At 48.3% G+C, this 27,775-nt stretch overlaps 1 protein-coding gene across 3 annotated transcripts in view; it reads left to right on the top strand.

The window, feature by feature from the left end:
* The first annotated feature begins 13,339 nt into the window (after positions 1-13,339).
* Positions 13,340-27,775, top strand: part of LOC138566881 (peptidoglycan recognition protein 1-like) — a 67,414-nt gene continuing 52,978 nt past the window's right edge. For 2 of the 3 annotated variants that reach the window (XM_069644601.1, XM_069644602.1), the window contains exon 1: positions 13,340-13,596. In XM_069644601.1, coding sequence (XP_069500702.1) covers positions 13,355-13,596 — 242 coding nt within the window. In that variant the 5' untranslated portion in view covers positions 13,340-13,354. The remainder of the gene's footprint in view (positions 13,597-27,775) is intronic. The other variant, XM_069644600.1, reaches the window with a different exon arrangement.

Genomic DNA, 27,775 nt, shown 5'->3' with positions numbered 1-27,775 from the left:
CCCTAACAGTCACTGCAGGGACTGCGCACAGGTTCTGCACATTTCTGAGTGCAGTCGAGCGCAATGCATGAAACTCCACGCAGAGTGTGGGTTGAGCCTCGGGAGAGCTCTAAATAGGGGGCAGTGCATGCAGAATGAGGAAGAACAAGGGAAATTGTGGGCATGTCGAGCGGTGCCCCGCAAGGCAATTGTACGCCCACAACTATGCAAACCCAAGCGTATTCATGGATCTCACCACGCAACGTCACGTCGGGGAAATTAGAGCGCAAAGCTTGCGATCTCAGCGCCACCTCAAGGCATGCATAATGCCCCATGTGCATAGGATTCACTGGGCAAGGGTAAGGTCCGATCGGGAACTTAGGGTTGCGTGTGTACAGTTGAGGTACAGTTTGAAGTTAGTGTTGTGGGTATGCAGTATAGTGGGGTGCAGCCGCGGTTTACCAGGATTCGCACGCATATTTACCGGGGACTGACTACAGTTACAAAACATGCTATGCATATTGAGGGGTGCTGTACATAGTTACGAGGGACCCCATGCAGTGTTGCCGGAGTGTTGCCTTAGTTGGGGGTTCACATGCAGAATTGCCGGGGTGCCTTACTTCACAGATGGGGGTGCACAAAGGTCGGTATACATGGTTTGAACTGCTATATGTGGGGGGGGTGTCGTGGGCGTTCCGAACGCTACTTGCATATGTGGTTACTTTGCAGGAATAATTTAATGAGTACGGCAAAAAATCATATGTGCGCAGGTACGCGCAAAGTCGTTTTCGGCACGCGCACTTTGCGGGATCAATGCATGCTTTTCTGTGAATCGGGCCCACAGTGTTCTCTAGCAACCCCAAAAGCACAGAATGCATTGCAAGCTGGATCTTTTGGTATGCCCACAGCAGGGGTTACTGCTGGAGCTACATTTGCTTTCCATTGATTCAAATCTAAATTACTAAACATAGGGCATCTGAACCAGGACAAGCCACAGGCCATTTTCAGGGGGGGTCATTCGATATTAGCATATTGAAAACTAGAGGTAGGGACAACCTTCAAATGAATAGGAGTATGCATGCAACTGAGATGAGGGTTATATTTGTATTATACATTTCTACCAATGTTGTTTGTGCACGGTATGGAGCATGGTTCAATAACACATCCTGTTGGATAGCTTAATCGGTTGAGCATAGACTGTAGTGGTCTACTTGTAACCTGCAAGCCATATGTTCCAAATCCAGCAGGTATCCAGCGGTACAACTCTGGGGTATATCAAAGGAGTGTCACTGGGTTGTGAAATAAGAAATGACAGATATGTGTCAAGAGAAGCTTCTGTTAATGCTATACACAGTATTAACATTAGACAATGTTATTAACAATATGGATTATAGTGACGATTTTTAATCAAATATTTTATTAGAAGAAATCTGTAAACAGTCAAAGAGAAACAAGAAATAGCCATCACATGGTGAATGCACAAATAGTGTTGCTTCTAATTTGTACACTTGTTTTTAAAGCCTTATGGATAATTCAGGGCGCCAGCCTACAGTTGTTATCTGGGTTTGTATGTTTTAGTTTCACGTATTTGGCAACACCTATTAGCGCAAATTATTGCATTGGAGTACATATAGGATGAAGTTCGAATGTGAGGAAAGGCCCACAGCCTCTGAGCGTTGTTTGGTTATTTATCAATCCATTGACCACCTAGGCTAATCCCTATAGCAACTGAAGCATTCATACCTGCAAAGTGAAATTACCTAGTTCTGTGCCAAGATTTATTTCAGGCAGGCTAGCTCTGAACTCTCAGGACAGGAAACTGGCCTCTGGGGCATGCCACTGCTCTAGATGTGAAGCTTTTAAGATCACTGCGATAGAGGGTGGTGAACTGCGACTTCCGAGGCTTCTGTAGTTAAGATGGATAGTGGACGCAGGCTGAAGGACTGCATACCTAGCGAAGGCCACTGTACTTGAGTACAGGGATGGCATCAGGGCCTTTCAACTCTTTCAAATAATTGTCATTTCGGGGGGATGCCAATGATGCTTCCTGGCTGGGGTGCAATCAGGTCTAAGTCCAGCCCTGGAAATGAGCAATCAAAAGCCAGGATTACATGGGGAAAGTACAAACAGACTGTGCACCCACCAGGGCATGCACCACACAGGAGTGATACAATCCAAAATAAATGCTGGCAAAGGTCCTATCCAAAACACATACAGCTGCAGCTGACACAAAGGCATCAATACCATGCTTTCAACCGTGCCCAGGTGAGGAGGCCATGTTACCACACCTGCCCCTGTCTGCATTGGAGTCATGCCACCCTCCTATCACAGATAATCCATGCCTCAAGCTCATCTGAATGCTGATTATACTGCTCATTGAAGTGCAAATAAATGCCATCCTGGAAACTGCTGGTCACGTGACAGCAGGGTATGACACTGTCAAGACTATGTGCACAAAGATTCCATCCACCCACCAATATCCGCCTCACAGGACATGTCACCAGAGACAGTGCCGGCCCAAGGTCTGCCAGCGCCCTGTGTGAGATTTATCATACTGTGATTGTTTAATAGGCACTGTTTACATGACATTGAGCTGGCAGCGAGGTTCCCTCTATTTGCTGGCCGAGGGGGCGCTCTTGTGCGGACGCACCCTCTGAGCGCACCTTGAGCTGGTGCTGACCAGAGACACATGTAAACATCAATGTATCCCTCACACCAGCAGCTGTTCCAATGGAGCTGAATCTGCCAGACACCAGGGAGCACCTGCCAGGACCATTAGCGTTCACAAAAACATTGGGTTACGGGGGACACTTGAGAGCCTGAGGAAGATGGTCGCAGGGTGATCAAGCTCTTTGCCACACGGGTGAGCCTATGCTCTCTGTACCCTGATCTCCCTACAGTTTTGTGTCCAGAATGATCCCTATGCTATCCTGGTAAATCCGAGCAGTAGCAGACTAATTTTTGCGGCGACAGAGGCCCTGGTAGCCCCAGATCGCCTGCGGACTTAAATAATGGAGCCGATGGCTAGCGGGTGGACCTTCGGCAACGCAGAAGATGAGTGGACTCCTCGCCACTTGAATGAAGATGGGCAGAGGGGGCTGGCGACGCTGACAACAGGTTGCCTGCATTGCCGACACATTTCATCAGGACGCCACCGTCCCCATGGGGGCTGTCTGCGGCGACCAGAGCTGAGGGGTTCGCTCCCGCACTGCGCTCCCGGCGCCATCCCTACAAGACAGGTGCTGCTGGATGCTGCTCCCCCACCCGGGTGACGGTGTCAGTGTGGGCCGGGGCGAGAGCGGAGCGGATACCACAATTTGTGGTGGGCCACTGGCCCAGGACCTACTGTGAACCCTGCCTTTAACTGTTGTCCCCCCAGCGCTGCCTGCCAACACGGTGTGGAGCCGTGGACCCTCCTCGATGGACCGGACTTAGGGGCTGCACACAATGGAAGCTCAGGTGCTGCGTCTCCCCAGGCTCACCATTAAGAGTAAGCCACTCATTGCTGCATTACACCAATATGCAGCGCTAGGAAATGCTGCTACATGCATGAAGATGCCAGTTCATACAGCCTCCCACAACAGGCCACATGCTCCCAATGAAGTGCTACTATTGGTGCAGAATCCAGGTGCATCCCAGAGAGGATTAGGTGCTCTGCTATAATTGCACTACTGGCTCACATTGTCGCCTGGTCTGTGTTGGCCGCCTTATGTAGACCTGGCCCCAGCCATATGACCACATCAGGGGGCTTGACCCTGAGCTGCATACTACTGTCCTCCAATCTTGTGCATATGTGACTACCTGCAATTCCCATAGCACCGAGGGGCTGGCCACTGGTTGGAGGCATCCCAACGCTCATGGTGGCACAGGAATCAACAGTCTGAAGGCCCTCTAACGCCTCTGGGAGCGTAGGCCCTCTACAATCCTCACCTATTTCGCTTTCTGCTTGGGGGAAGGGGGCCACTTACGGCTGACTCCCCTGATATGTGCTATGGGGATGACACGCTGCCACTCTGACTGAGCATAATGCCGGGGGCCTACGCGCCTGGAGAATCACAACAGACTCAGTCCCACTGAACTACACACCGCTCTGGCTTGCACTCAGAGGGGTTTAGGGCATGCAACAGGCCTCGGGCAACCCAGAATCAGACAGTGAAGAGGACGCTGCCAACCCCCCTGGTACCAGTTATGCAGGTCAACCAGACGCCCTCAGAAGAAAATGGATATAAAACGCAGCTTCAGACGAAATTGGGAGAAATGAAGCTCATTGGCCAACACACACAGGAGACCAACTCCACTGTTCAAGACATCAAGATGGAGTTATAAGACATTACCACGCCGATGAAAGCCCATGACGATAGTATTGTGGACAATGAACAGCATATGAGCACGCTTGAGGACAACCATGACACTGCTAATGCAGACCTCAATGGGCTTATCAGGGAAGAGCAGCGGCATGGGGCCAAGCTAGAGGACCAAGAAAACAGGTCTAGATGCAAAAACCTCTGCCTAGTCGGGCTCCCAGAGAATGCAGAGGGGAGTGATCTCGAGGCCTACACATATATACACATTCTGCAAGACAAGCTACACCTCGACAACCCTCGCTCCGATACCATCAAAAGTGTGCACAGAGCCCATATCCCCGAGCCATCAACCGGAGAGCATCCACGGGCCATCATGATGCGGCTACTGAGTTTTCAGTACAAACTGGCTTTACTCGAGGCATAAAGGGAGGCGGGAGCTATAGAACTTGATGGAAGCACAATTTGTATATTCAACGACTACTCCTTGGAGGTCTACAGATGTAGGCAGGTCTTTGACCCACTCTTTGAAGTGCTAAAGGGGTCCAAACATGAATATTACCTCAAGTTTCCAGCAGTGTCGTCCATTCAGCTGAATCGCCAATGGCACTCGTTCGAGGACCCTGAGGAGGTTGGCACTTTTTAAATCTCTGGGATGTTATCACCTCGGAATTCACCACAGTAGAAGAAAAGTCAACAAAATACGGGGAGTGGGCCCACATCCTCAAGCGCAGCCGCAGATGCGTCCAGTGATGGATGGAGGAATGCAAGCAGAAAGCCATGAGGAATTGGCCGGTAACAGGACGGGCCCGCATACTGAGTGGTTTGGGACACTCTGTAGGTGCTGGATCTCCATCAGACGAGAGCCTATGGCCTCCCCTATAGGCTCACTTTGGATCGCTGGAGCCGATGAAATTTGACTCGCGACGGCAACATGGAGCGAACGCACTGCTGATACCTATTTGCTAGCAGGAATTTATCCAGAACTGACATGCCTGCTTGCTGGCGGCTGTGAAGAGATTGAACTAAAGGGTAGAGACACTTTATGGAGCTCGTCACCTGAAGGGCCTATGTGGACCCTTGTTAGCTATGGCTACATCTATGTGTTTTCTAGGAAACATAACCTGTATCCCCACCCGGGGAGGATAGGGATACACGGGGCGGGGCGAATGATACAGGGCCTCGCCTGCCCATGCCCTCTCATTGGCTTTACTCTATCCTAGAAGTTGTATTGGAGCTTCAATGTTATGTTGTTTGGTTGGTTGGGGGAGGTCTGTTTTTTTGAGGGAAATGATATCTGGCAGAATGTTACAAATTCCTCCCACACATAGATCTATACATGCTTGGAGCTCGGGTACAAACGGGATGAGTCTATCTGCATGCCGTCTACAGCCCGATCTTGCCCAAAATACTGGTGAAAGCTGATGGCCTTGCTCATATGTATCACCCTTAATGTCCAGGGGCTGGGACATCCAATTAAGCGGCGATGCTTACTGAATATGTTGCAGGATTCGCAGGGGGACGTTATATTTTTACAAGAAACGCACCTTGATGCCAATGAGTCAGCTAAACTATACAGAGGGTGGGTAGAGGCTGCCATTCACTCCCCGTCTCATGGTAAGAGGAGGGTTCCATCCTTATTCACTGACATGTGCCCCTTACTATTCAGACCACGAAGGCTGACAAGGAGGGACAATTTGTGCTCAATCAGGGACACCTCTATAACCAAACGGTTAACTTCATTATTATATATGGCCATACATCTGACACCCCCTGGATTTTTCACGCACTTATTTGCCACCTGTGCACTATTTTTGGGTCATCTTATATTGATGGGGGTGATCTCAAAATAGCAATGCAACCTGAGATTGATCGATATAACCCCGCGCAATCGCAGTCTGGCCTTGCCCCTAGAGAGGTCTGCACACTCCAGTCCCTTTTAACAGACCTTAGATTGTTGGACGTATGCAGACATATGAATGAACATACTAGGGACTACACGCTCTATTCTAATCACCACCAGTGCTACGCCTGGCTTGAGCACTGGCTGCTCCCATGCACCATGCTACATATGGTCACTGATTACTCAATCCTCCCTATGACATTGTCAGATCACGCCCCGGTTTGTATGCACCTCACCTTCCTGGATATACCAATCAAAGCACCCTCATAGAGGATGAACCTTATTGCACTACAGTATCCCGATATGGTAGACCTGCTAACACAAGATGTGGGACAGTTCTGGCAACACAATTTAAGTGACGGCTTTAGCACACTCCGTTGCTTGGACCCCTTCAAGGCCTGCTTCAGGGAACACTTCATATCACGGTGGACACACAAGAAGAAAACCTGGGCAGAGCGGGAGGTCCAGTTGACGGCTGAGCTCTCCACGGCTGAACACATACATAAAATGGGTAGAGACCCCCAGATGTATATTCAGATACTTAAGTTGCGCTCCGAAACAACACATAGTATCAGGCTTCGGGCTCAGAAGGCCTTTTCTAAGAGGGCATTCGACCTCTACGCGTCTGGAGATAGACCTCTTCATATGCTTGCTCTAGCCCTGAAGGGAAAACAGCAGGCCCAATTAATCGCTGCTATTCAGTCAGCAGAGGGGGGTGCCTTGCGGGGATCAGGCCATTTACGAAAGGTTTGCTGAGTTCTATCAGGATCTCTATGCTCCCCCGCCCGCTAGGGACATCGAGCATATCAAAACTTTCCTCAGTGACATTCCCCTTCTGGCGCTCACACTTGCTCAGCTCGATCCCTTAAACGCACCATTAGATGAGGAGGAGGTGCTCCAGGCTATTCGGGGGTTAAACTCAGGGAAAGCCGCTGAGCCATACGGCCTTCCAATAACTATGTACAAGTTGATGGAAGAGGAACTCGAACCACGACTGGGGCAGATGTTCCGTGAGGCCGTGGAGGCAGGTCAACTGCCGACATCCTTACTGAAGGCCAATATAGTTGTTTTCCACAAAAAATGGCGCGACCCTACACTCTGCGGTTCTTATCGCCCAATATCCCTTATAAACACTGATGCTAAGATCCTGGCGAAGTGTTTGGCTAGCAGACTGGAAAGACTGCTACCCAGACTCATTCACCAAAACCATACAGGCTTTATCTTACACAGGCACTCCTCAGACAACCTCAGGTGCTTCCTACAAATCCTAGAAGGGGATGCCCAGCTGACGATGTGGTCTTAGCACTTGACGCAAAAATGGCATTCAACAAAGTGACTGGAACTACATGTTCGCTGTGCTGCACAAATTTGGGTTCTTGAGGTATTTCCTCCATATGGTGGGGCTCCTGTATAAGGCACCATGCGCCTCAGTGGTTAGGAACGGCATGACATCTGACCAATACCAGCTACACACCGGGACCGACAGGGCTGCCCACTTTCACCCCTTCTATACACCCAAGCAATCAAAGCACTAGCCGCCAAGCTGAGAGCGATGGTGGATGGTCTGGCATAGCCAAGGGCTCGGAGGAGCACAGAATATCGCTTTACGCTGATGATATTTCATAATATATTAGTCACTGTGCCAGATCCCTTCCCCACATCTCGGCCATAATGCGTGCATATGGCACTCTGGCCGGCTACAGCGTCAACTGGGAAAAGTCAGAAGCAATGCTGGTGCGCCCTGACATTACGTGGGACCCTGGGTGAATGGCCCCATTCAAGCTACGATTGCAGACCCTAAAATATCTGTGTGTGTGGATTAGCCGGATGCTGCATACACTTGCCGACTTTAACTTCACACCTGTGATGGAGAAGATCTGCCGGGACATGGCCTCTTGGGACCTCCTTCCTCTGTCCCTCACTGGGAGAATTAATGCTATAAAAAAGAATTCCATGCCCAAGTTGGTGTATCTGGCGTTCATGTTACCCATGTCCCCTTCCAAAGCACAATTTGCTGATTTCGATCGCCATGTGATGTAATTTGTATGGAGAGGGAAAAGGATGAGATTAAACAAATAAATCCTTCAGGCTGCCAAGACAGAGGGTGGACTAGCACTTCCATCTTGGCAGACATACTGGGCCTCATTAGGAGGTTGGCAGAATGGGTTTACCGGCACCGGTAATGGTGCCGGTGCCGGTAAACCCATTCCGCCCTATTATGAGGTTTCCTCGCGGGACCCGGAAAGGACGTCTGGTAAAGGACGCGAGGGGACCAGGGAGCTAATAACGGGCCCGTTATTAACGGGCCCGTTATTAGCTCCATCCCCATTCCCATTGAGCCCTATGAGGGCTCAATGGGAATGGGGATTGATTTTGTGAATGAGGAATTACCGGGACCTCCAAGGTTGGAATGGCCCGGTAATTCCTCATTCACAGAACCCGGACACAATTTTGGAGACAGCCATGGCGCTAATAGCACCATGGCTACCTCCAAACTCGTAATGAGGCCCGTTTTATGGCAGCCCAAATTGGATGGACCAAGAGATTGCTCTACGTGGAGGATCTATTTGAGGTACAGGCCCTACTACCCCTCATGCCTCAGGACATCCTAGCAGAACCCCCACTGTGATGGCCGAAATTCCACGCACGTCATCCAATCATAGGCCCCACATTAACGGAGTAGCACAGAATGCACAGGATCAAAGACACTAACATACACACAGTGGACACCAGGCAGTCAGAACCATCTTTGTGCGAGTAAGAGGTGATGAGGGACCCCAGAGTATCCTAGGCTCAAGACTAGATGCGCCCTAGCTATGCACAAGAACTATAAAAGGTGCATGGCTCTTGCCAGTATGTGGGGCGAAGACCTTGGGGCGGAGATAACTGTGGGCGATGTATATGACCTCTTCTTCACAACTACCCAAGTATCCTGTCATCTCTGCCAGAGGGAGACCCAATTCAAGCTTATACATAGGGCCTATTACACCCCAGCTAGGATGTACTGTATGGGCAATCGCAAGGACAGCTGAGTGCTGGCGCGAATGTGGCCGAATCGGGATTATCGGACATATGCTTTGGCACGGCCCCAAACTTAAACCCCTGTGTTCCAAGGTCACCCAAGCGCTCAGAGAGAGATACAGGGGGCATTAGTTGAACCGAACGCACAGGCCATGTACTTTGGGCATGGTCTCGAAAATTGGCATGGGCATGCAGTGACCCGCACGCTGATTGGTATTGTTCTGTTCACCAGCTGCAAGATCATCGGGCTGAACTGGAAAAAGCTGGGTCCACCGTCAAATCAGCAGTGGAGTAGGCTGCTCTCCAGAATCTGCTCAGCTGAGCGGAATTGTTTTAGAAGGGCTGCAGGCTGATATGCTTATTTAGACCACAGGTGTTGGAGTGCATGTTTTGTGTTGGCAACGGACTGATCATGATGGACACATCCAATGAGACAGCTATTTCTCCATCAGCTTTGTTGGGGGTTTCTACGCTCCACAATGTTACTTCTTCCGTGTGTTGCCTTTAAAGTTTATTCTGTCCTTTGGCAGGGGACTTCGGAAGTGTGTGGGGGGGTGGGGCAGTATCTGCCATAAGGGCGAGGACGTCATTTGGGGGTCGCCAGGGGTCGCAACTGTGACCCCTGAGGTCTCCCTTGCGACCCCGTGGTCTCCCTTGATATCTCTAAAATAAAAACAAAGAAATGTTTGCTCCTGGGCTGTGGCGAGTGCCATGTGACTCTTTGTCTCTGGAGTGGCTGGCTTTCTTGCTCAGGCCTCTTTAAAACCACGGTGTTCCAAAAGTGTAACACTTTGAGCATTGACCCTAAATAAGAAAGAATAGGAATAACAAATAATGTGTCTTTCTGGAATTCTATACAATAATTGCTAGACTCATTAAAGGTTTGTTTCAGTTACAAGTCAGCGCGTGATTCACTGATTTAGTGTGTTCTTAAACACCTCAACTCAGCCTTTCATTCCTCAGAGGTCGCTAAATGAGTACCAACACAGGTTGGGTGATATTGTATGTATATTTGTTCTATATAAATCGCTTAAGCGTAAGTGCTATATAATAACACATCATTATCATTTGGCCTTAGTCATCTGCTTTCATTCACAGTAATTTGGTAATATGGGCCTATACACACTGATATTAACGATACATATTGCGATTAATTCTTGTAAGAAATGTATATCACATTATAGTGATATCGTAACCACATGTTTTTTAGTGTATTTAGGAACAATGTTATGTGATGCCAATTCCTGTTTTGTCAAGGGGTGAAAGGTCGTGTGCCTTCGCTTCCCGTGATGTCACTTTGGGGTTGGGTCAAATGACATCACTTCCTGTAATGTCATGGGTCGTGTGATGTCACTTCCGCTACCCCTGGCATTTTGGTGAAATGACGTCCCTGCATACGGGGTGGGGGGATTATGTGGGATTGGGGGGGAATGTTGGGGTTATTGGTTATTTGCCAGTGAAAGCCTTAAACCAAAGACTGTTCATTGCTGCTCAAGCTTCATATGGGGCAAGATGGCCCACAATGTAATCTATTTTATGGCGAATGTTCGCTTTTATTTTTTTGTGTGTTAAATGCAATTTAAAGGTTAAATCCAAAACATTAGGTTACACTACCTGTGCCATGGCATCCTAGCCAAGCTACGATTAAAGCCATGCTCTACCGGACCCCAGAAACTCTAGCACACAATCTTTGCCAACATTTCAGCAATCGGCTCCACAAAGGATTAACCACCAGCATGCACGCCCACCGTCGACACTGATGATGTCAACCTGCGACCGCTTGCTGCACCTAGCAGACTTGCCCCAGAACCATTCCCATTTATGCACACTAAGGATAGCATCCAGCAACAACTGCAAACCATTGCAATCACCTGTAATGCACCACAAGTTCAACAGAAGGTCCAGAATGAGACTGGGTGGGGTAGCATTAGCCCACCCTTGCCAGCATTTCGTTCCGGAATATTAAGACACCAAAACACTTTGTCAATGACAGCATGCCATGTACATCAGCTCAGAGTAAACCAAGCACACAGCCTCATTACGAGTACAGCGGTGTGGCAAAAAACGGTGGTAATGCAGTGCTAACTGAGTTACTGCTGCATTACCACATCAACGAACTACAGAATTACCTCCAGAATGCTGGAGGTAACTCATCTGCCTTACCGTCCCAAAAAAGCCAAATCAGGGTTATTACCGCCAGTGGTATTACCACCAAAATCTCCAAGGAGACCTATGGACTACAATTAATGGGGATTCACACCACCTACCACCACTTGTAGTACGGTGGTAATGCTGCTGGTGTTAATACCGCCAAGTGGTGGTAACGGTAATATCATTTGGTGGTATCTCTGTGGTATTATCGCCGAGATGCCACCAAACTTGTAATGAGGCTGGGGCCTGAAACACAAAGTTTTCTGCTCACTTTGAAAGTTTACCATCTTGCTGCTAATTCTCACCCTGTTAGGCAGAATCATATGCAGGACCCTTTGGGAACACCACACACAATTAAGACTACAAGTGACAGTACAAATTCACCTTTGGTACAAGCCTGTACTACACAGTAAAGTGGTAGCGATGGCTGAGCAGCCAGACTTATCTCAAGAGTAAAGTGAGCAGTATCAAATAGTTACACAAAGGATAGCAATTACTATGGTTCAAACAAACACAGACTCAAGGTTTCTGAGTAAAAGAATATACATTTATTTACACCATCAGTTATTAAAACAATTCACTAAAGTAAAGCAGCAGAATAATCACACTCTTAACACACTACACACCACCCAATAGATTCTGGACAAGTAAAGTTAAAAATGAAGTGTGAGCAAAATGGCACTCCAGCAATTTAAAAGGTAGGGAAAGACAAGGTTATACAAAAATTAAGCTGCACCAACAAGTAAGTAGGGCAATCTAGAAAAGGCTACTACGGCGAGGAATCAAATCAATAGGCCTGAGCCAATGTTAACGGAATTGGGTCTTTGCAGAGGATCACACAGTTCAGAGTAGTTTGCGGTTAAGTCTTAGCCAGGAGTTCGAAACAAAGTTAGTCAGAAGAAAAGTTACTTAAAAGAATAGAGAAGGACAAGCCCTCCGATTAGCGAAAGATTTCAAACACTTTCACAGAGGTCGGACGGAACGAACGACTGGATTCGAACAGTACTTTAGATGAAGAAGAATGCTGTAGCTGCGGCAGTAGTTCCTGGCAGTTCCTGCAGGCTCATGGTTCCTGAAGTGACTGTCGGACTGACACGAAGGAGGAAGACTGGAGGGTTCTGCGCTGCCCAGCAACGGAGCAAAGCGACAAATAAAAGGTGTGCTCCTTAAAAGCACGAAGGGGGTCTCCCGAGCTGGCTATCCGGTTCACTGTGGCAAAGCAAATTCAACCAGGCTGAAGAGGGAGGTCCAGGGGCTTTGCGAGCTGTTTAGTCCCACCAGGCTCAAGGGGAGAAGACTCTTTGCAGATCTTCCCTGGCGTTGAAGTGTAGGAGATTCGGACCCACAGCAGGGCTTCACCGGGAGGTTCAGTTGTTGGAGTAGTCCTTTTCCTTCAGCACTCTTACCAGGTAAAAAAATAAATCCTAGAAATCCAGCAAAGCTGCTGAGGGACTCAGTAGGTAAGGGAAATTAGCTATTCTGGAGAATTCTCCCTAACACACCCTCTGCTTTGCCGTCCTCTCCATTCCCTTCTCCAGCTCAGTCCTTTAATTCTAGCAGCTTTGGAACGACGTTTGCCCTGCTTTTGGCGTGTTACTAAACCCTGTAAACAAATAAAATAAATGCTTTGCAATAGTGCGGCACAAAGATGACTCACCCTCACTAGTACTTGACTGGTACATAGGAAATTGGATAAATAGATCATGAATATGATCATTTATGCGGCACAGAAAAGAAACATAATTGCATTTTAAGAGTTTAATAAATTGCACCACCCCCATCGCCAGATGTTGAAGCCAGGTTTCACGCCCATTCTCCGAGTGTAAATGCTTTGCTGCTTCTACCTACGTTTAGATATGATGAAGGTTCCACATTGCTTGCCCTGTATTGCCCTCTGCTGGTAGAAGTGCCATGTAGCGCGCATGATGTAAATCTGTTTTATACGGAATGTATGGTTAGCAAAATCAATAGAGGCGAAGCAAGGGACTGTACAAGTACAATGGTCTGGGGAATGAGGAAGTGCACGGTCTTCCTGTCTCCAGCGCTGTACAGCATACTCTCACCCCCTCACCTGTGCGAAATCGTCAGAACCGGCACACGAACTGCACCCTCCAGCCGACACAACGCCGCTGCCCAAGGCATCCAGTGCTGTCATCTCGCCGGTGTCTTTTCTGGAATCTGTGGAGGGGGAGAGGTCATGGAACTGCAGGACACAGAGCAGCAGAACTCCGGTGAGAGAAAGTAAGAATTAAGGGCCGGGATGCGGATCTCCCCGGCAACGCTGCTTGTTAGTGTGACCCATTAGGTGTCGCTTGCGACACCTATTATAAGCCTAAAGTATTGCAATTGAGTACAGGGAGGGAGGAACGCCTAAAGTATTGCAATTGAGTACAGGGAGGGAGGAACGGCATATGATGAGGGACACCGGTCAGGAATGGGATACGAAGAGGGCCCTTTTTCAGCTGTCAAAACCTACATGTATATGTTCATAATAAAAAGGCATTGATCTGGTGTCGTTTTAGGATTCAAAATGCAAAAGGGCAGTTGAAAAATGGTAAACATGTTTTTTGGGGCACAAGCCGTTCTATTTAGGAGTTTTTTCTAAAATCCCAGAAGCACATATCTAATCACAAAATCTGTGCATCATAAATAATGGGAAGAGTACATTCAGTGCAACCTAGGTAAAGGACTTCTGTTAGGGGGGGCAGCTGTGGGGTGCATAGATTATAATATGAGATTACGTTTCCAGTGCATTTTGAATGAGTGATTTCCCTGGTTTTAGCTTTAAGGGCAGATAGCTGAATGAGTTCCAATGCTGAACTTATTAATTTTCCAGCATATTAGATACCCCACTCCAAAGAACCAAAGGAATGGTGGAACATGTCCGTAATTATTTAACAGTTTATGGAAAGGTCTGTGTTTGACCAACAGTGCACAATTAAACTGCACCAGCCTACACATTGTGGGGAATAATGTTTCTTTAGGGCATATGTGCATACCATCTTCTCCACCATGTGACCTCATCCAGTGGCAAACCCTAGATGTAGCAATAGAGAGAATGTTCAAACTACAGATTATCACAGGACATGTTTACTGGTCTCTGCACAGCAAAACAAAGAAAGGCAGCCAGCAGAGAAAATGTAACCCCAAAATGACCGCTTAAGAAAAGCTATAAAGCTTTCTTGTCACATTCGAAGGGGGCCCCACAAAGTGTAGAGTCCCATTCTAACTGAATAGCTTGAAAGGCCCTGACGCCAGGCCTGATTCTGAATCACCTTGTTATCCCATTTTATATTCTTCAGACTCTGATTTCCCGAGTCTGGCAATTCATGCAACATCCACCCTGAATCCCTCGGCTTACTGTGGGTCAGAGTCATGCCCCATTATCACTATGTAAGAACCTTACCAAGCTGGTTGCTTGGTGACTGAGCACAACTGGTTTCTGGAGCACAGTAGCGGCCTGTTGCTTGTGCAGTGGAATCTCTATGAAGGGCCGGGTGGACCCATTCCATAAAGCCTGTCCTCAACCCCTTTACCATTCCCTGCACTGAGCAGCAGAGGGCCTGGGGCTCGGGACGTGCAGCAGACAGAAAGTGTGTTTATTACAGATTCGCGTCAGGTGAAATGGGTGCACATTGCATTTAAGGCAGGCTGCAGTTTGACATTTGCACCACAATTCCCCCTGCTAGGAACCTTGCTCATTTCATGAAAGTTTTGCCTTTTTTTCAGTGGCTAATGTGCTTTTTTCACAAGGGTACATGTAGAGAGTAGGGTTTGTCTATTTAGGGCAGAGAGACAAGATGCTCCACTTCAAGAGCTTCTTATACAGATTCAACTTTTATCTTTCTGTGCCCGATCCTTTGGGCTTGCCAAAATACTCAATGTTCAGTCTAGAGTTTACCTAATGCTGCCAGAATATTATATCGCTTGTTTATGTATAGCGCTTCATGCTTGAACCGTCCGACTTCAAAGTGCTGTACAACTGTGGAATTACGACTAAATGTAATGGTGCTCAATTTATCAACCTTCAAAAGATGATGGGCTGATTATGTGCTGCCAAGATTTGAACTTGGAACAATTGAGCATTTAACTCACTGAGCTATATGCTTAGTGCATAGGAAAAGAAACTTGTGTCATATTTGCACCGCACCCTCTCCAGACCCCTGTTCCCTCCAGTCCTTTTTCAAAACAAAATATAACATGAGTATTATCGCATTTATAAGAAGTGTGCAATGGCATATTTGCCCTGCTTCTAAGCACTGTAATGAAATGTGAAATAATAGGTGTTATATTAATACAAAAGGTAATTCCCACAGTGAAAGCATTACCCAACGTTGTGGGCATGCACATTGAAGGAGAAATGTCTAAATGTTAGCATCGATAATTCCATAAAAAGGCTCAGAATGATTTCATAGGGGCTCATTACGGGTTTGCTGGTAACTCACCGATAATTCCGGTGGGTTACCAGCAAACCGCCTTACCGTTACTGGCACCATATTATGGCTGCCGGCAACGGCGGTAAATTCCCATTCCATGGATCCCATGGGACTCCATGGAATGGTTTTGCCACAATCATCGGCACTGGTGCTACAATTATCTGCCAGTAGGGGCCTGAACTACTGACAGGTCAGGCCTGCCAGTGGGCTAGAGCCCCTAACAGCAAACTCAGAGTGTGCCATTCTGGTAAAAATGCCAGAGCCAGTATTACTGGCATTCTTTACAGCATTTGTACCGGACCGGCACACTCTTAGTGAGCCCCATAGTCTTAAATCAGTGTTGTCAGTGGTGATTTGTGTGACTTCTGTGATCCTTGCTAAAACTTCAAACATGCCCCTACAAAATCATATCCCAAGCAGTTTCTTTGCGCCAATGAGATATGTACTAATCTAGTTAGTTTAGGCATTAGGTGGCACTTGTGCAATCTATAAACTAAACTATTGCATTAGAGTACAGATAGGGAGAAATGCATGTGAGGAGGGACACACACCTTGTAGGTGTTGTTTGGTTGTGTACCCACCCATTGACTGCCCATGGCCGTATTAATCCATATGGCCATTCCCACCCAGTGCCTGCCTCTCCCTGCCCAAAAACACCTCCTCATGGGAACTATTTGAGCTCGCTTTAATCAAACCTTACCATCAAACATTTCACTTGTACCTGCCAGTGTTTTTCCAAAGCAGTCTAATAACTTAATTGGGGCTGTAAATGTGCTACTGGTGTAATAAAAATGCCATAACCAGGTCTGCCTTCAGCCACTCAATTTATAAGCACTACGCGTGTCCTTCACTAAAATTCTGTTAAAACAAGCATTGGCAAAGCCAACAGTTTTGGCTTGTGTATAAGTATTAGGTATATGCCAGGCACAGCAATTAAATGCCCAGGTACTTGCACCATTTTGCAACTGCTACCTTCAATGGCCAGTTAATACCACTATGGCAGTGCCCGTGCCTACAGAAAACTCCAAACTGTTGGTATTGCCAATTCTTGTTTTTATAGCCGTCGCTGGGTGGATCATGAGATGAGTCCTGGGATACACTTGGTGTTCCTCGGTTTGTCTCAGAGTTTTATATAGCGCCAACATGAGGCATTCCAGTTACTTCTTAGCGCTCTGAGGCACTGCAGGCATGCTGGAATGCCAAAACAAATGCTTAGTCCTATATGTGGCATGGCTCGGTGACACCGAGGACATTCCGAGGTAAGGGCAGACTTCACTGTGTGGGTTCCACGCTGAGTTATAAGTGCAACCCCTATTATTTATCTCAAGATCAAAATGTACAATATACACATAACGTTCCCCCGTCATATGGGTGCCACTGCCAACCTGTTTGGGAGCAGTTTTGGGGCACGCCAAGCACCTGCGTTTCTAATGGACCTTGAATAAATCACTGGGTGTGCTGGTGTCTAGACACACAGGAACAAAAGCAACTTCTGATCATTCAATTTATATTACAATTAGTACCTTCACCTGACACTTACAAGTTATATTCATTGGGCTGGCCGGTGCCCCATTAAATTACAGAAACCGAATACGCATACATTGACCAAGGAAACTCCTCTGCATGTGAAGTAAAACGAATAATTATTTTTTTAACCAACTAAATATCCTGGTGAGAAATAAGAAAACATACACCATCAAAATACATAATTCAATACGTCAAATTATTTGTTACACAGTTTGACGGTTCGCATTCATTAGAGGAAGGGTTGTACAGAGGCACATGGCCTGTAAAGAGTCTGCCCAATAGAATTAGAATGACGTCTTCGGGATTTGGAGGGAACAGTGGACCAGAAAAGCTCTGGATTGGATCCTTATTATTGCTTGGAAATAAAATCATGTACATCTCCTAAGAGTACAGATTTGGCCCCCTGCCTGGCTGACTTCCTTGGTTTCAAGAATCTCAGTAGGAACACCTCCTTTCTAGGTGGTGCCTCTCCAGGAGGGCGTGCCTGTAGAGGCCCGGGCCGGCCTGGGCTCAAGCAGTGGCTCCAGCCTGACTCTCGTTTCGGGCCGGTACCCCACGAAACCACGGGCCTGCCACAGGCTCCACCATGGCTGCCCAGTACCCACACTATCGGAGATTAAAAAAAAGAAAGAAAAAGCAGCTCAGCCTATGCTGACTGCTGCAGGCCCGCCCACACACCTCCCTCCAATCCATGACTTCCTGTACTGCCCCCAAATAACACGATTGGCTGGGGCAGAACAGGGAGTCACTCGGTGCAGGAGACAGGCGTGCAGCAGGTCAGCTGCTACGCGTTAATGTAGGCCCCACTCCCCACCATATCTTCCTTTTTTTGGGCATTTATTTCCATTTTGTTGGTGCTGCGCAGGCAAAATGGAAAGATTTTGACCGCGCAGTGAGTTCTCTTTATTAGCTGGGCAAGCACCCGAGTGGCTATGAGGTGCTGTAGAGCACTAAAGAACCAAAATGAGAGGGAGCATCAAAAACCCTCTCCATGCAGCGCCTAGCCTACCACGGCAATGATACCATCACAATACCTGTGTGAGACGCATGAGGCAGAGCTAAAATAGTGCTCATCAGGGCTTTAAGTGGGCTGGGGCTAGCCGGGGCTCCAAAAGTTTCACCCGTGCCGGGGCTCCCTTAAATCTTTGTCCATACCAACGCTGGCCTGAAGTCTCCTGTGTATCCATGCACCCAGTGCGCTTCAGGTAGCAGCATAAAACAAAGGCTTGGCTTTGTTATTTGTTGACAGCAGTGGGGCAGAAAGGGAGATTTTCGTGTGTCTCAGACTTTGAAAAGGCTGCCTGGCAGGGGTCCGCGCCACATTAAGGGAAGAAAAGGAGAGGCATCAATGGGCAGTGTACCTTTCCGTGCTAGTTAGAGAAAAGCTGTCTAGGAGGAATGATGGTGGCAGCAGCTTTAGGCTGCCATTTCATGTGTTGTGCTGTGAACGTGACTTTGCAGACAGTGTAACAGGCACTGAAACTGCATTTTATGGTGCTTTTATGGAGGATTGAGATGTAAATGAAACAGAGGTTGCTGAAAGCAGGGCTTTTCTTCATCCGGACCCTGAAAGCGCAAAGAATGAATGTATTTTAGCACCCATTTAAAAGGCTTTGGGCCTGATTCCTATTGGGTGTTAAGTACCGAAAAGGTCTGTGTAAAGACTGGAGGGGGGTGTCTGTACTGTTCCTCTATATATATGGCAGAGTAGAAGCACAGAATACCCCAGCCAAGGTCCTCTATAGGGTAGCTGTGGACAAGCAATCAACGCTGGAGATCTCAGGAGGTGATGCAGGCTGGTTCTTAAGTACAGTGTAGTCCCCAAGCACCCACAAAGGGATGTCCACACACTATGTTAGTGAAAACACAGTTCTTTATATAAATAGGCTCAAGTTATGTACACAATCACAATAACACACTTGGTGCTCAAGTTAATCTAAAATGGTAAATATATACATTTCCTATGTGGTACCACAATTACTCTTTGATTCCATCAAAATGCATTAACTGTACTCAGTTCAAATGTCATACAAATCAGTTAATAATGTGAACCAACAATAGACAGAGGAGGAACGCAGGTTAGTTAAAACAATAGGCAGAATACTGGCCCCTACCAATATAAATCATTCTGTGTGAGGATCCCCCCACCTGGGCAATCTGTAAAATAAAGATATAACACAAGCCCAGTCCATATATTGTTTGTATGAGTTTTATTTCCCCCTAGAAAGGCTCTACCACCCCAATGTACCTGGAATAGCAGAGTTTGACGTTGGGTCGTCGACGGATCCTTCTTGAGTAGCACCCTTTAAGGCAGGAGCCATGGATCATTGAGATCCCTCGAAGAAATGATGAACAAAGGCGTCAAGGCAGCAGCTTCAGTCCTGGCGGTGTTTGTTGACGATCGGTCGTGGACGTCCTGCGAAGATGAGGCGTGCAGTGCACCTCGACGATGATAGTTAGTTGCTGCACAATGAGTCACTGATGAACTTTGGCCCAGCAAGGGCGTTGAGTTGTCGGAGTCTTCTGTGGTCTTCGGTTGGTGGGGAAACCCACCAGCGGATGCTCCTTGGCGCGTCGATGGCCTTGACTTTCTCCAGTGGACCAAAGGGGTCGGCGGTGCTTGCGAGGGCGTCCTTGAATTCAAAGTGTCTTAATCAATGGAGCGTTGCGGCTCCGGTCATCAGCGACTCGGCGTCAAGCGGTTCCCGCTTCTGGGCAACACAGCTTCGACGGGCCTCCAGCGGTTATAGGAAACCTGTGAACCCTGGTAGACGACGTTGTATGGCTGTCCGGTGCTTTTTTTCGTTCTCCACGGCGGTCCCTGTCTCCAGCTGATGGTCTTTCGAAGGCTGACTTCCAGGGCACTTCGGTGAAGGTTAGCGGTGCACGATGGTCCCTCTTAGCTCGGAAAGAGGTCTCCTAGCCAGGTCCTCTCTTGGATCAGTTTCGACAGCACGGCAGCTTTCAGATTGCGGTGAAGGTATCATCGGTCAACCTTCTTCTTCTGGCTCACCTTCGAGATTAAACATCAATTCCAACTCCAGCTTCTGAACAATTTCCAACAGTGAGAGGTCCCCAGATATACTGTTTGGTCTCTCATTCACTCTGCTGGGTCACACTCAGGCAACTAATCACTCAGACAGGCAGGCAGCCAATCAGGCTCACAGTGCATTCAGGGCATTCTCCTCCCTCCAGACACTCACAACAAGAAATGTGTATTGGGACAAGTACCTAGCCATTCAACACTCCCCACTGCATTCATACCAGTTTCGGGCAGGGCTGTCTCAGTCTTTATGTCACATACGAGAAACCAGACACCCATAACACGAAGTGCATATTGGTCCCTCACTCCATTCACCCAGGTCCCACCCCAAGGGTGTACCCACAACATACAGTCATTAGGAAGGTTCCATCCAGTCCGGCCTGGACTTCCCCACAACACCATATGTGGAACCTCCACCCAACAGCCAGTCAGGGGGAAGGGACAGAGTCAGAGCTTCCCAGGACTTTGGGAAAAAAACAAGGTAACAGGTAATAGAAAGCAAGAGGCCACAGGGGCCATCTTGTCTCCTATCAGGAATCAACTGATTCCAATGGCAGGGCCTGGGTATCCCAAAATGTAGGATACTCAGAGCACCTGTAAAAATCAGCATCAAGCTGTCACCAGCCCATACCCTTCTCTGTGGGCCATACACAGGTGCCCAAAAACATACACTAGGGGTACAGGTTTGTACCCCCACCCATGGGTGCCATAAGGGTATTCCAAGGGTCTGTACACCAAACCAAAAAGAGGAAGAGCTGCACTGCCAGGAGTCCCACATGGACTCCGGTGCACAAAATAACACAGAACACACATGAAAAAGGACTAAAGAACAAGTACAGGGAGGCCCTGTCCCTCCAATGCATTTCCAGCATCACAATCAGAAAAAGTGTTAATGACCTTTCCGGTACTTAAGAACTAATCTGAAGGTGGCAAATTCTTTCGAGGTCAGTATGAATGCGCCAATATATATGTGGCGGTTGCTAGGATGGGTTGCAAACCAACCTAGCCACCGCTACATTTGTTACCTGCCATTTAAGACTGGTATTCTTGTGGCACTCCTCCACTTTTTAATGTGTGTTAAAGTGGTGCACATATACGGTACCATTTTGGTGCCGGTATTGTGGAGGATTGCCACAGGAAGCCGGCCGCAGTGCAGGTGGGTGGGCAATATTCATGGTTGGGAGGGTGGGATGGGTGGGTAATGTGTAATGTGTTATGTGGGTAATTGTAAATATTGGCATACAGCTGGCACATTGTTTTAAAGCATGTGAATATCGAATACATCGTTATTTAAGGTGTTCCCTCAGCAGCACTTTCGTAAAATAACGATTATAAGTGCTGCCGAGAATTTCAATTGCTCCACGTTGTCACCAGGAACAGGCGCAATGAAGACGGTACACTGTCGTGCACTACGAGAATGCCCAGGACCACTTAAGAATAGTGGTGGAGCCTGGGCGTCCAGATTTGGTGAAGTGATTTGTGTTCTTTAGCACGCTCACTGCACCAACATCAGAATCGGGCCCCTTTGTGCCTTAAAATAATACCTTCTCTAACCAGAAGACTCTTGCTCACAGAAAGTACAATCTCTGCAAGCAAGCTCAAACCTACATTTTCCCAGCACACGTACGGCTGCGGGTCTGTAGGTTAGCGAGATAAGGAAGCAAGTGGACTTTCTGATGTGATCTGCTTGTTGAATTCTTACTAGGGCCAAATTCGCAGCGCCGGCCAAATTGCAAAGCATCTGCACATTTTCTTTTGAGTGTTAATAAAAAGTAAGCAGTATATAGTCATTTCCAGATCTATTGCAACGAGATAAAACCTTTATGAATGAAACCATCTTTATTTTGTTCCAAGTGCAGTCTTTTTACAACTCAAAAGGTAACATGTTTAAAGTGTGTTTTTCCCTCTTTCCCTTTATGGGGGATTCTCCCGTACAATATGCATAAATTGGTCACTGGAAATATTTATGTTTGAAGCATTCGAACGTACTCCCTTCTTTCCTATTCGTGTTGTATATTATTATTACCCAAATAATATATCATTGCAAAGCATCTGCACATTTACAAATGGCCCTTGCCCAAGCTGTCGTCCCCCTTTAGATCACACCCCACACTGCTTAGGCCAAGCACCTTGCTACAGCCTCCCCCTCGATTTCTCACCCCACTTAAAGCACTGGTGCTCAGGAAAAAAGCCCCACAGCATTCAATGAGAACCTGCTTTATGAAACCCTCAAGGTAGGAAGGCCACAAGACTAAAGACTGCTTAAAATCAACTACAAAGGGGCATAGGTCTGACAACATTTGGGGTGGATTGAAACTGAAAACCCTCACCCGCAAGGCCTGCTACATGCTACTCAATGAATTCAACTTCTCAGCCACCTGTCAGTCAATATTGCTTGTCAGTAAACTGACAACAGTCACTCAAGCTCACCAAGAACTATACCCTAGGCTTATCGTATGGTATTCTCCCTGGTCAAGGATTTTTTTGATTCCTATTGATCCTTTAAATGTTACAGGGCTCCATCCTCTGCCAAGGGATTGGATCCTGAGAGGTCTTAAAAGGAAAGTCCCCTAGTCCTGGGACACAAGATTTAAGTTACTTGCCTGTAACTATTGTTCTCCAACATGGGTCTGGCATGGATTCACATGCTCATGAATATTTCCCCGTCGTCAGGCCTGGAATTCTTAGTAAAAGGAAAAACAGTTTCACTTTCACTTACAAACTGTATTTCTCCTCTACCAATCACTGTCCTCTGGGACATACTTCCCCCATCCAATGACAGTCCTATCCCTAAGCTCCACCTGTGGTAGCCATCTTCAGATATGATAAGCACGTAAAGTGACAGTATGAACCAAGAAGAGCCACAGACGGGAAGGAGGGCCGGTTTGCATGTGAATCCATGCCAGACCCATGCTGGAGAACAATAGTTACAGGTAAGTAACTTAAACCTTCTCCAGCATGGGGTCTGGCATGGATTCACATGCTCATGAATAACGATTACAGAGCAGTACATATACACAACCACGGGAGGCAGCAAGGCTCAACAGAAGCTACAAACTCTTACCTTTGGAACAGACTCACCTCAAACAAACAGGTTAAGTAGCTCCGCTTGGCCAACTCGGGAGTCTACCTGGAAATCGCTGTCGACGTAGTAGAACCTCGTGAAGGTGTGAGTAGACCTCCACATAGCAGCTCTGCAGATGTCGAGCAGGGGCACACCAGAGAGAAACGTTCTCGTTGCTGCAATGGCTCTGGTGGAGTGGGCTCTCGGCCGGCCTCACAGCAGCCTGCTAGCCAGTTGATGACAGTGCATGATGCAACCAGAGAGCCACCAGGAGATGGAAGCCTTCTACAGGGCCTTTCACTGATTTACAGGTCTAAAGTTGATGAACAACTGAGAAGTCTTCCGAAAATCCTTTGTGCGTCCCACGTGGAATTTCAAGGCACGAGCAATGTCTAGCAAATGCAAGGCCCTCTCAGCTGGCAATGACGGATTCCAATGGTACCTTTGGCATAAAGGTGGGGTGTGTACGCAGTACCACCCTTGATGTATGGAAATACAAATTAGGTTCTTGCAAGACAGGGCCTGAATCTCCCCGACCCACCTGGCCGAGGTAATAGCCATGAGGAAAGCCATCTTCCACGAGAGAAACTTGAGAAGAGCCTGATGCATGGGTTTGAAAAGCACTCGCAAGAGCTTAGTTAGCACAGCATTTAACTTCCAAATCGAGGCAGGCGCCTTCACCATCGGGAAAGTCGTGAAAAGCCCCTTGAGAAACTCCTTGACAAGCCTGTGAGACCAGAACGAAGGTCAGCCCGGCGACCTGGTGTATCTGGAAATGGCGGCGAGATGCACCTTGATAGAGACGTGAGCCAGTCCCACCTTGGCCAAGGAAAGCAAGTATGGTAGAAGTTGCGAGGCCGTGACACGCAAAGAGGTAAACTTCTGAGTACGGCACCACACAGAGAAGCATTTCCATTTATGTCCGTAGCACTTCAACGTTAGCAAGGCTCTGGCCCTGGCTAGGATGTCCTTACATTCTGTGGGTAAAGCATAACCTCCAAACTCTAGGGCTGCAGGAGCCATGCCCTCAGACTCCGGTTCATGATGCAGAATCGCCTCCCCCCCTTCTCTGGTGAGAAGGTCCGGGGACGGCGGCAGCTTGACGGACGGGTCCTCTGACAGACGTAGCATGTCCGGATACCAGATCTGCTTCGTCCACGCCGGGGAGACGAGTATCATCCTGAAGTGGCACTATCTGAGTGTGTTGATCACATGTAAGAGGAGTGGAAACGGGGAAAGCGTACAGGAACCATCCCTCCCACGGGAATGAGAATGCATCCACCGTGTTACACAGTTGAGGTAACCTGATGGCAAACCTCTGGCACTTGGTGTCGCCACCGTTGCGAAGAGATCGACCTGGGGCCGTCCCCATTCATCGAACAGAAAATCCACCTGGTCCAGGCACAGCTCCAACTCGTGGCTAGAACGCAGTTCCCTGCTGAGCTAGACCGCAACGGTGTTATTGACTCTCAACACGTGAAACAAACTAGGAACATGCCTTGAAGAATGGCCAACGGCCACAAGTCCTGGGCCTCCTTGGAGAGTGCCGGTGAGTGGGTCCCTCCATGTTTCCGGATGTAGAACATCGTTGTGGTGTTGTCCGTGAAGACCTTGAACACCTTTTCCTTCAGAGATGGCGGAAACGACTTGAGGGCCCAGAATATGGCCTGTAGTCCCAGGATGTTGATGTGCAGGTCCTTTTCCTCCGGTTGCCAGAGACCTCTGTTGTGCAAATGTCCAGTGTGGGCTCCCCATCCCTCCAGTGAAGCATCCGTTGTGATCATCTCCTGGTAATTAGGAAGCTGCAATGGAGCTCCTTGTATAAGGAGCTGGCAAAAACCCCACCAACGAATCGCCCGACGGAAATCTTCGTTGAGGGTGATCTTGTCCATAAAGTTCCCCGACACTTGCATCCACCTCGCATCCAGGAACTCTTGAAGATGTCTCATGTGCAGTCTGCAGAGACGAACAAGGTTGATGCAAAAGGACAACATGACCAGGAGCGACTTGATGGACCACACTGTCGCCATCTGGGCCGACGGCAAGCACTGCACCTTGCCTGTATGGCTTTCACCCTCTCTCCAAGGTACACACCAAGCCTGTCACCATGTTGAGTAACGCACCTAGGAATAGAGCATCCTGAGATGGCTGCAAGCAAGACTTTGGATAGTTTATGGAAAACCCCAGCTCCGTCAGCAGATGTACAGTTTTTGACGTGTGTTCGCTAGCCAGAGATTTTGAGCGGGAACGCACCAAAGAGTCATCCAGTTAGGGGTATACATGGCTACCTTGCAGACAAAGATGTGCCGCCATCAGGCCCAGGCACTTCGTAAACACCCCCGGGCCAACTTGAGGCCAAAAGGCAGAGCCTTGTACTGGTAGTGCTGTCTCTGCACAACAAATCGTAGGAACTTTCGGTGCTTTCTGTGAATAGGGATGTGGAACTAGGTATCCTCCAGGTCTAACAACATCAGAAAATCTCCTTGTTCCAGTGGGCCGAACAGGTGCTGCAACATGACCAACCAGAACTTTTGGGACTTAACGTACTTGTTGAGACAACGTATATCCAGAATCAACCTCCAACCCCCTGTCTTCTTTTGAATTAGAAAGTATCTGAACTATACTCCGGAGCCCCAGAGACACTGTGGGACAGGTTATATCACCCCTTTAAGCAACATGGACTGCACCTCCTGAAGAAGCTGGGGCCCAGGGCCCCTGTAGCTCTTGCTGCTGAATCAGAAAGATACGAGGACACCTGTGTTGGAACTCCAAGGTATGCACCTGTCAGAGAGCATCCAGCACCCATCTATCCATGGTGATCTTTTCCCACGCGCTGACGAACACCGCCAGCTGGCCTCCCACTGGGGTGTGTAAGTGGGGGCCTGCAGCCACAGCCGGTTCAGGCCTAATTGGTGGAGATGTTCTGCGTTGCGGACAGCACAGCCACTGACCTCTGCTGCCTTGAGAGTGCCCCCTGAATGCTTCCTGGGTGGAAGAGGGTGAAGGTTGACTGTAAGGGGTACTATACACCTTTGAAGATCTTCCTGTCTTTCCTCTGGAGGAGCGAGGATCATCGCTATTGCAAAGTTCTGAGGAAGTGTTCCGTCTCTGTGTCTGTTTTTATCACCTGCAAAGACTCGTCAACCGCCTTTACGAAGAGGTTTTCTCCATTGAACGGCATATCCAGCACCTTACGCTGAACATCCTGGTGGACGTTTGTAGCCTTCCACCAACCTTGGTGGTGCAGAGACACCCCGTTCCCCATCTGGCAGAAACCTGTGTCCATGATGTCTACCGCCACCGAGATGGTGTGATCTGAGGCCACTTCCCCTTCCTGAAAGAGTTTCAGTGCCTCGACATTCTTGTCTTGGGCAGGAAGCCCAAGATAGGGCCCAGCTTGTACCAGAGTTCCCAGTCATAACTGGACAAAATGGCTAGGGTGTTTGCTGCCTTGATCATAGAGGCTGCTGTGTAAATTATCCTCTTGCCCATCACATCCAGCTTCTTCCCCGCCTGGTCTGGAGGCACCATGGCTGCCAATGACAGGTTCGCCAAGCATTTCTTGATTGTGGCCGATACCACTGAATCCGGTAAGGGCTGAAACCTTAGACACATGGGAGCTGAATCTGGCAGCCTGTAATTCTTTTCCCATCTGTCCCACTTGTTTGAGGCCATAATTGGATTTTTCATTAGCTAGGCCCTCCTCCCAAATGTCATCCAGGAAGGGAATGGACATGATGGTTTTTCTCCTCAACTCGCGTCATTGGTACAGGAAACCCTCCTTCCTCCTCACCTTTGGAACCAACTGAAACAGTTCCGAGGCCCTCGCTATGACTGAATGGAAAGATCCAACTTCGGCCGGATGGGAGGAACTATGGGTCTCGTCCGAGTGTGGAGTCTCCCCATCAGCCGCAATTAAATCATTGTCCTCGTCAGTACCAGTAGCCGTGGTAGCTGTATTCATGGTTGTGTTTGTGTTCAGATCCAAGGCTCCGGCAAGAGTCTTCTCACGACTAAGTGACGGTGGTGGAGGGGTCGGATGATGGCGAGGACCAGCACCCCCTTTGGACTTTCTCCTCCATGGGGGAGAGTTTACTGTGAGAAACCAGAAGGTGTCTCACCCACTAGCCCCCGGGGATCTGTCATCCAGGTGGCCAGGACACGGCCATCGCTTTTGGATCCAGTTCCTGTGGGTGGAACAGTGCGGGAGGGTCACCTGGCTGAGTGGTCTTCCGGGAGTGGGACACCAGATGGTGAGACACAGTATCCCCTTCCCTGTAACACTTTTACCCCATCCTACCAGATATTTAGTAACTCTACCCCCCCTCCTTTAAAACACGAACACTATCA

The sequence above is a fragment of the Ambystoma mexicanum genome, chromosome 2p (assembly GCF_040938575.1).
Source record: "Ambystoma mexicanum isolate Mex_15411 chromosome 2p, UKY_AmexF1_1, whole genome shotgun sequence".
In the NCBI taxonomy this organism is placed as follows: Eukaryota; Metazoa; Chordata; class Amphibia; order Caudata; family Ambystomatidae; genus Ambystoma; species Ambystoma mexicanum.
This window is presented reverse-complemented; position numbering and strand designations above follow the sequence as displayed.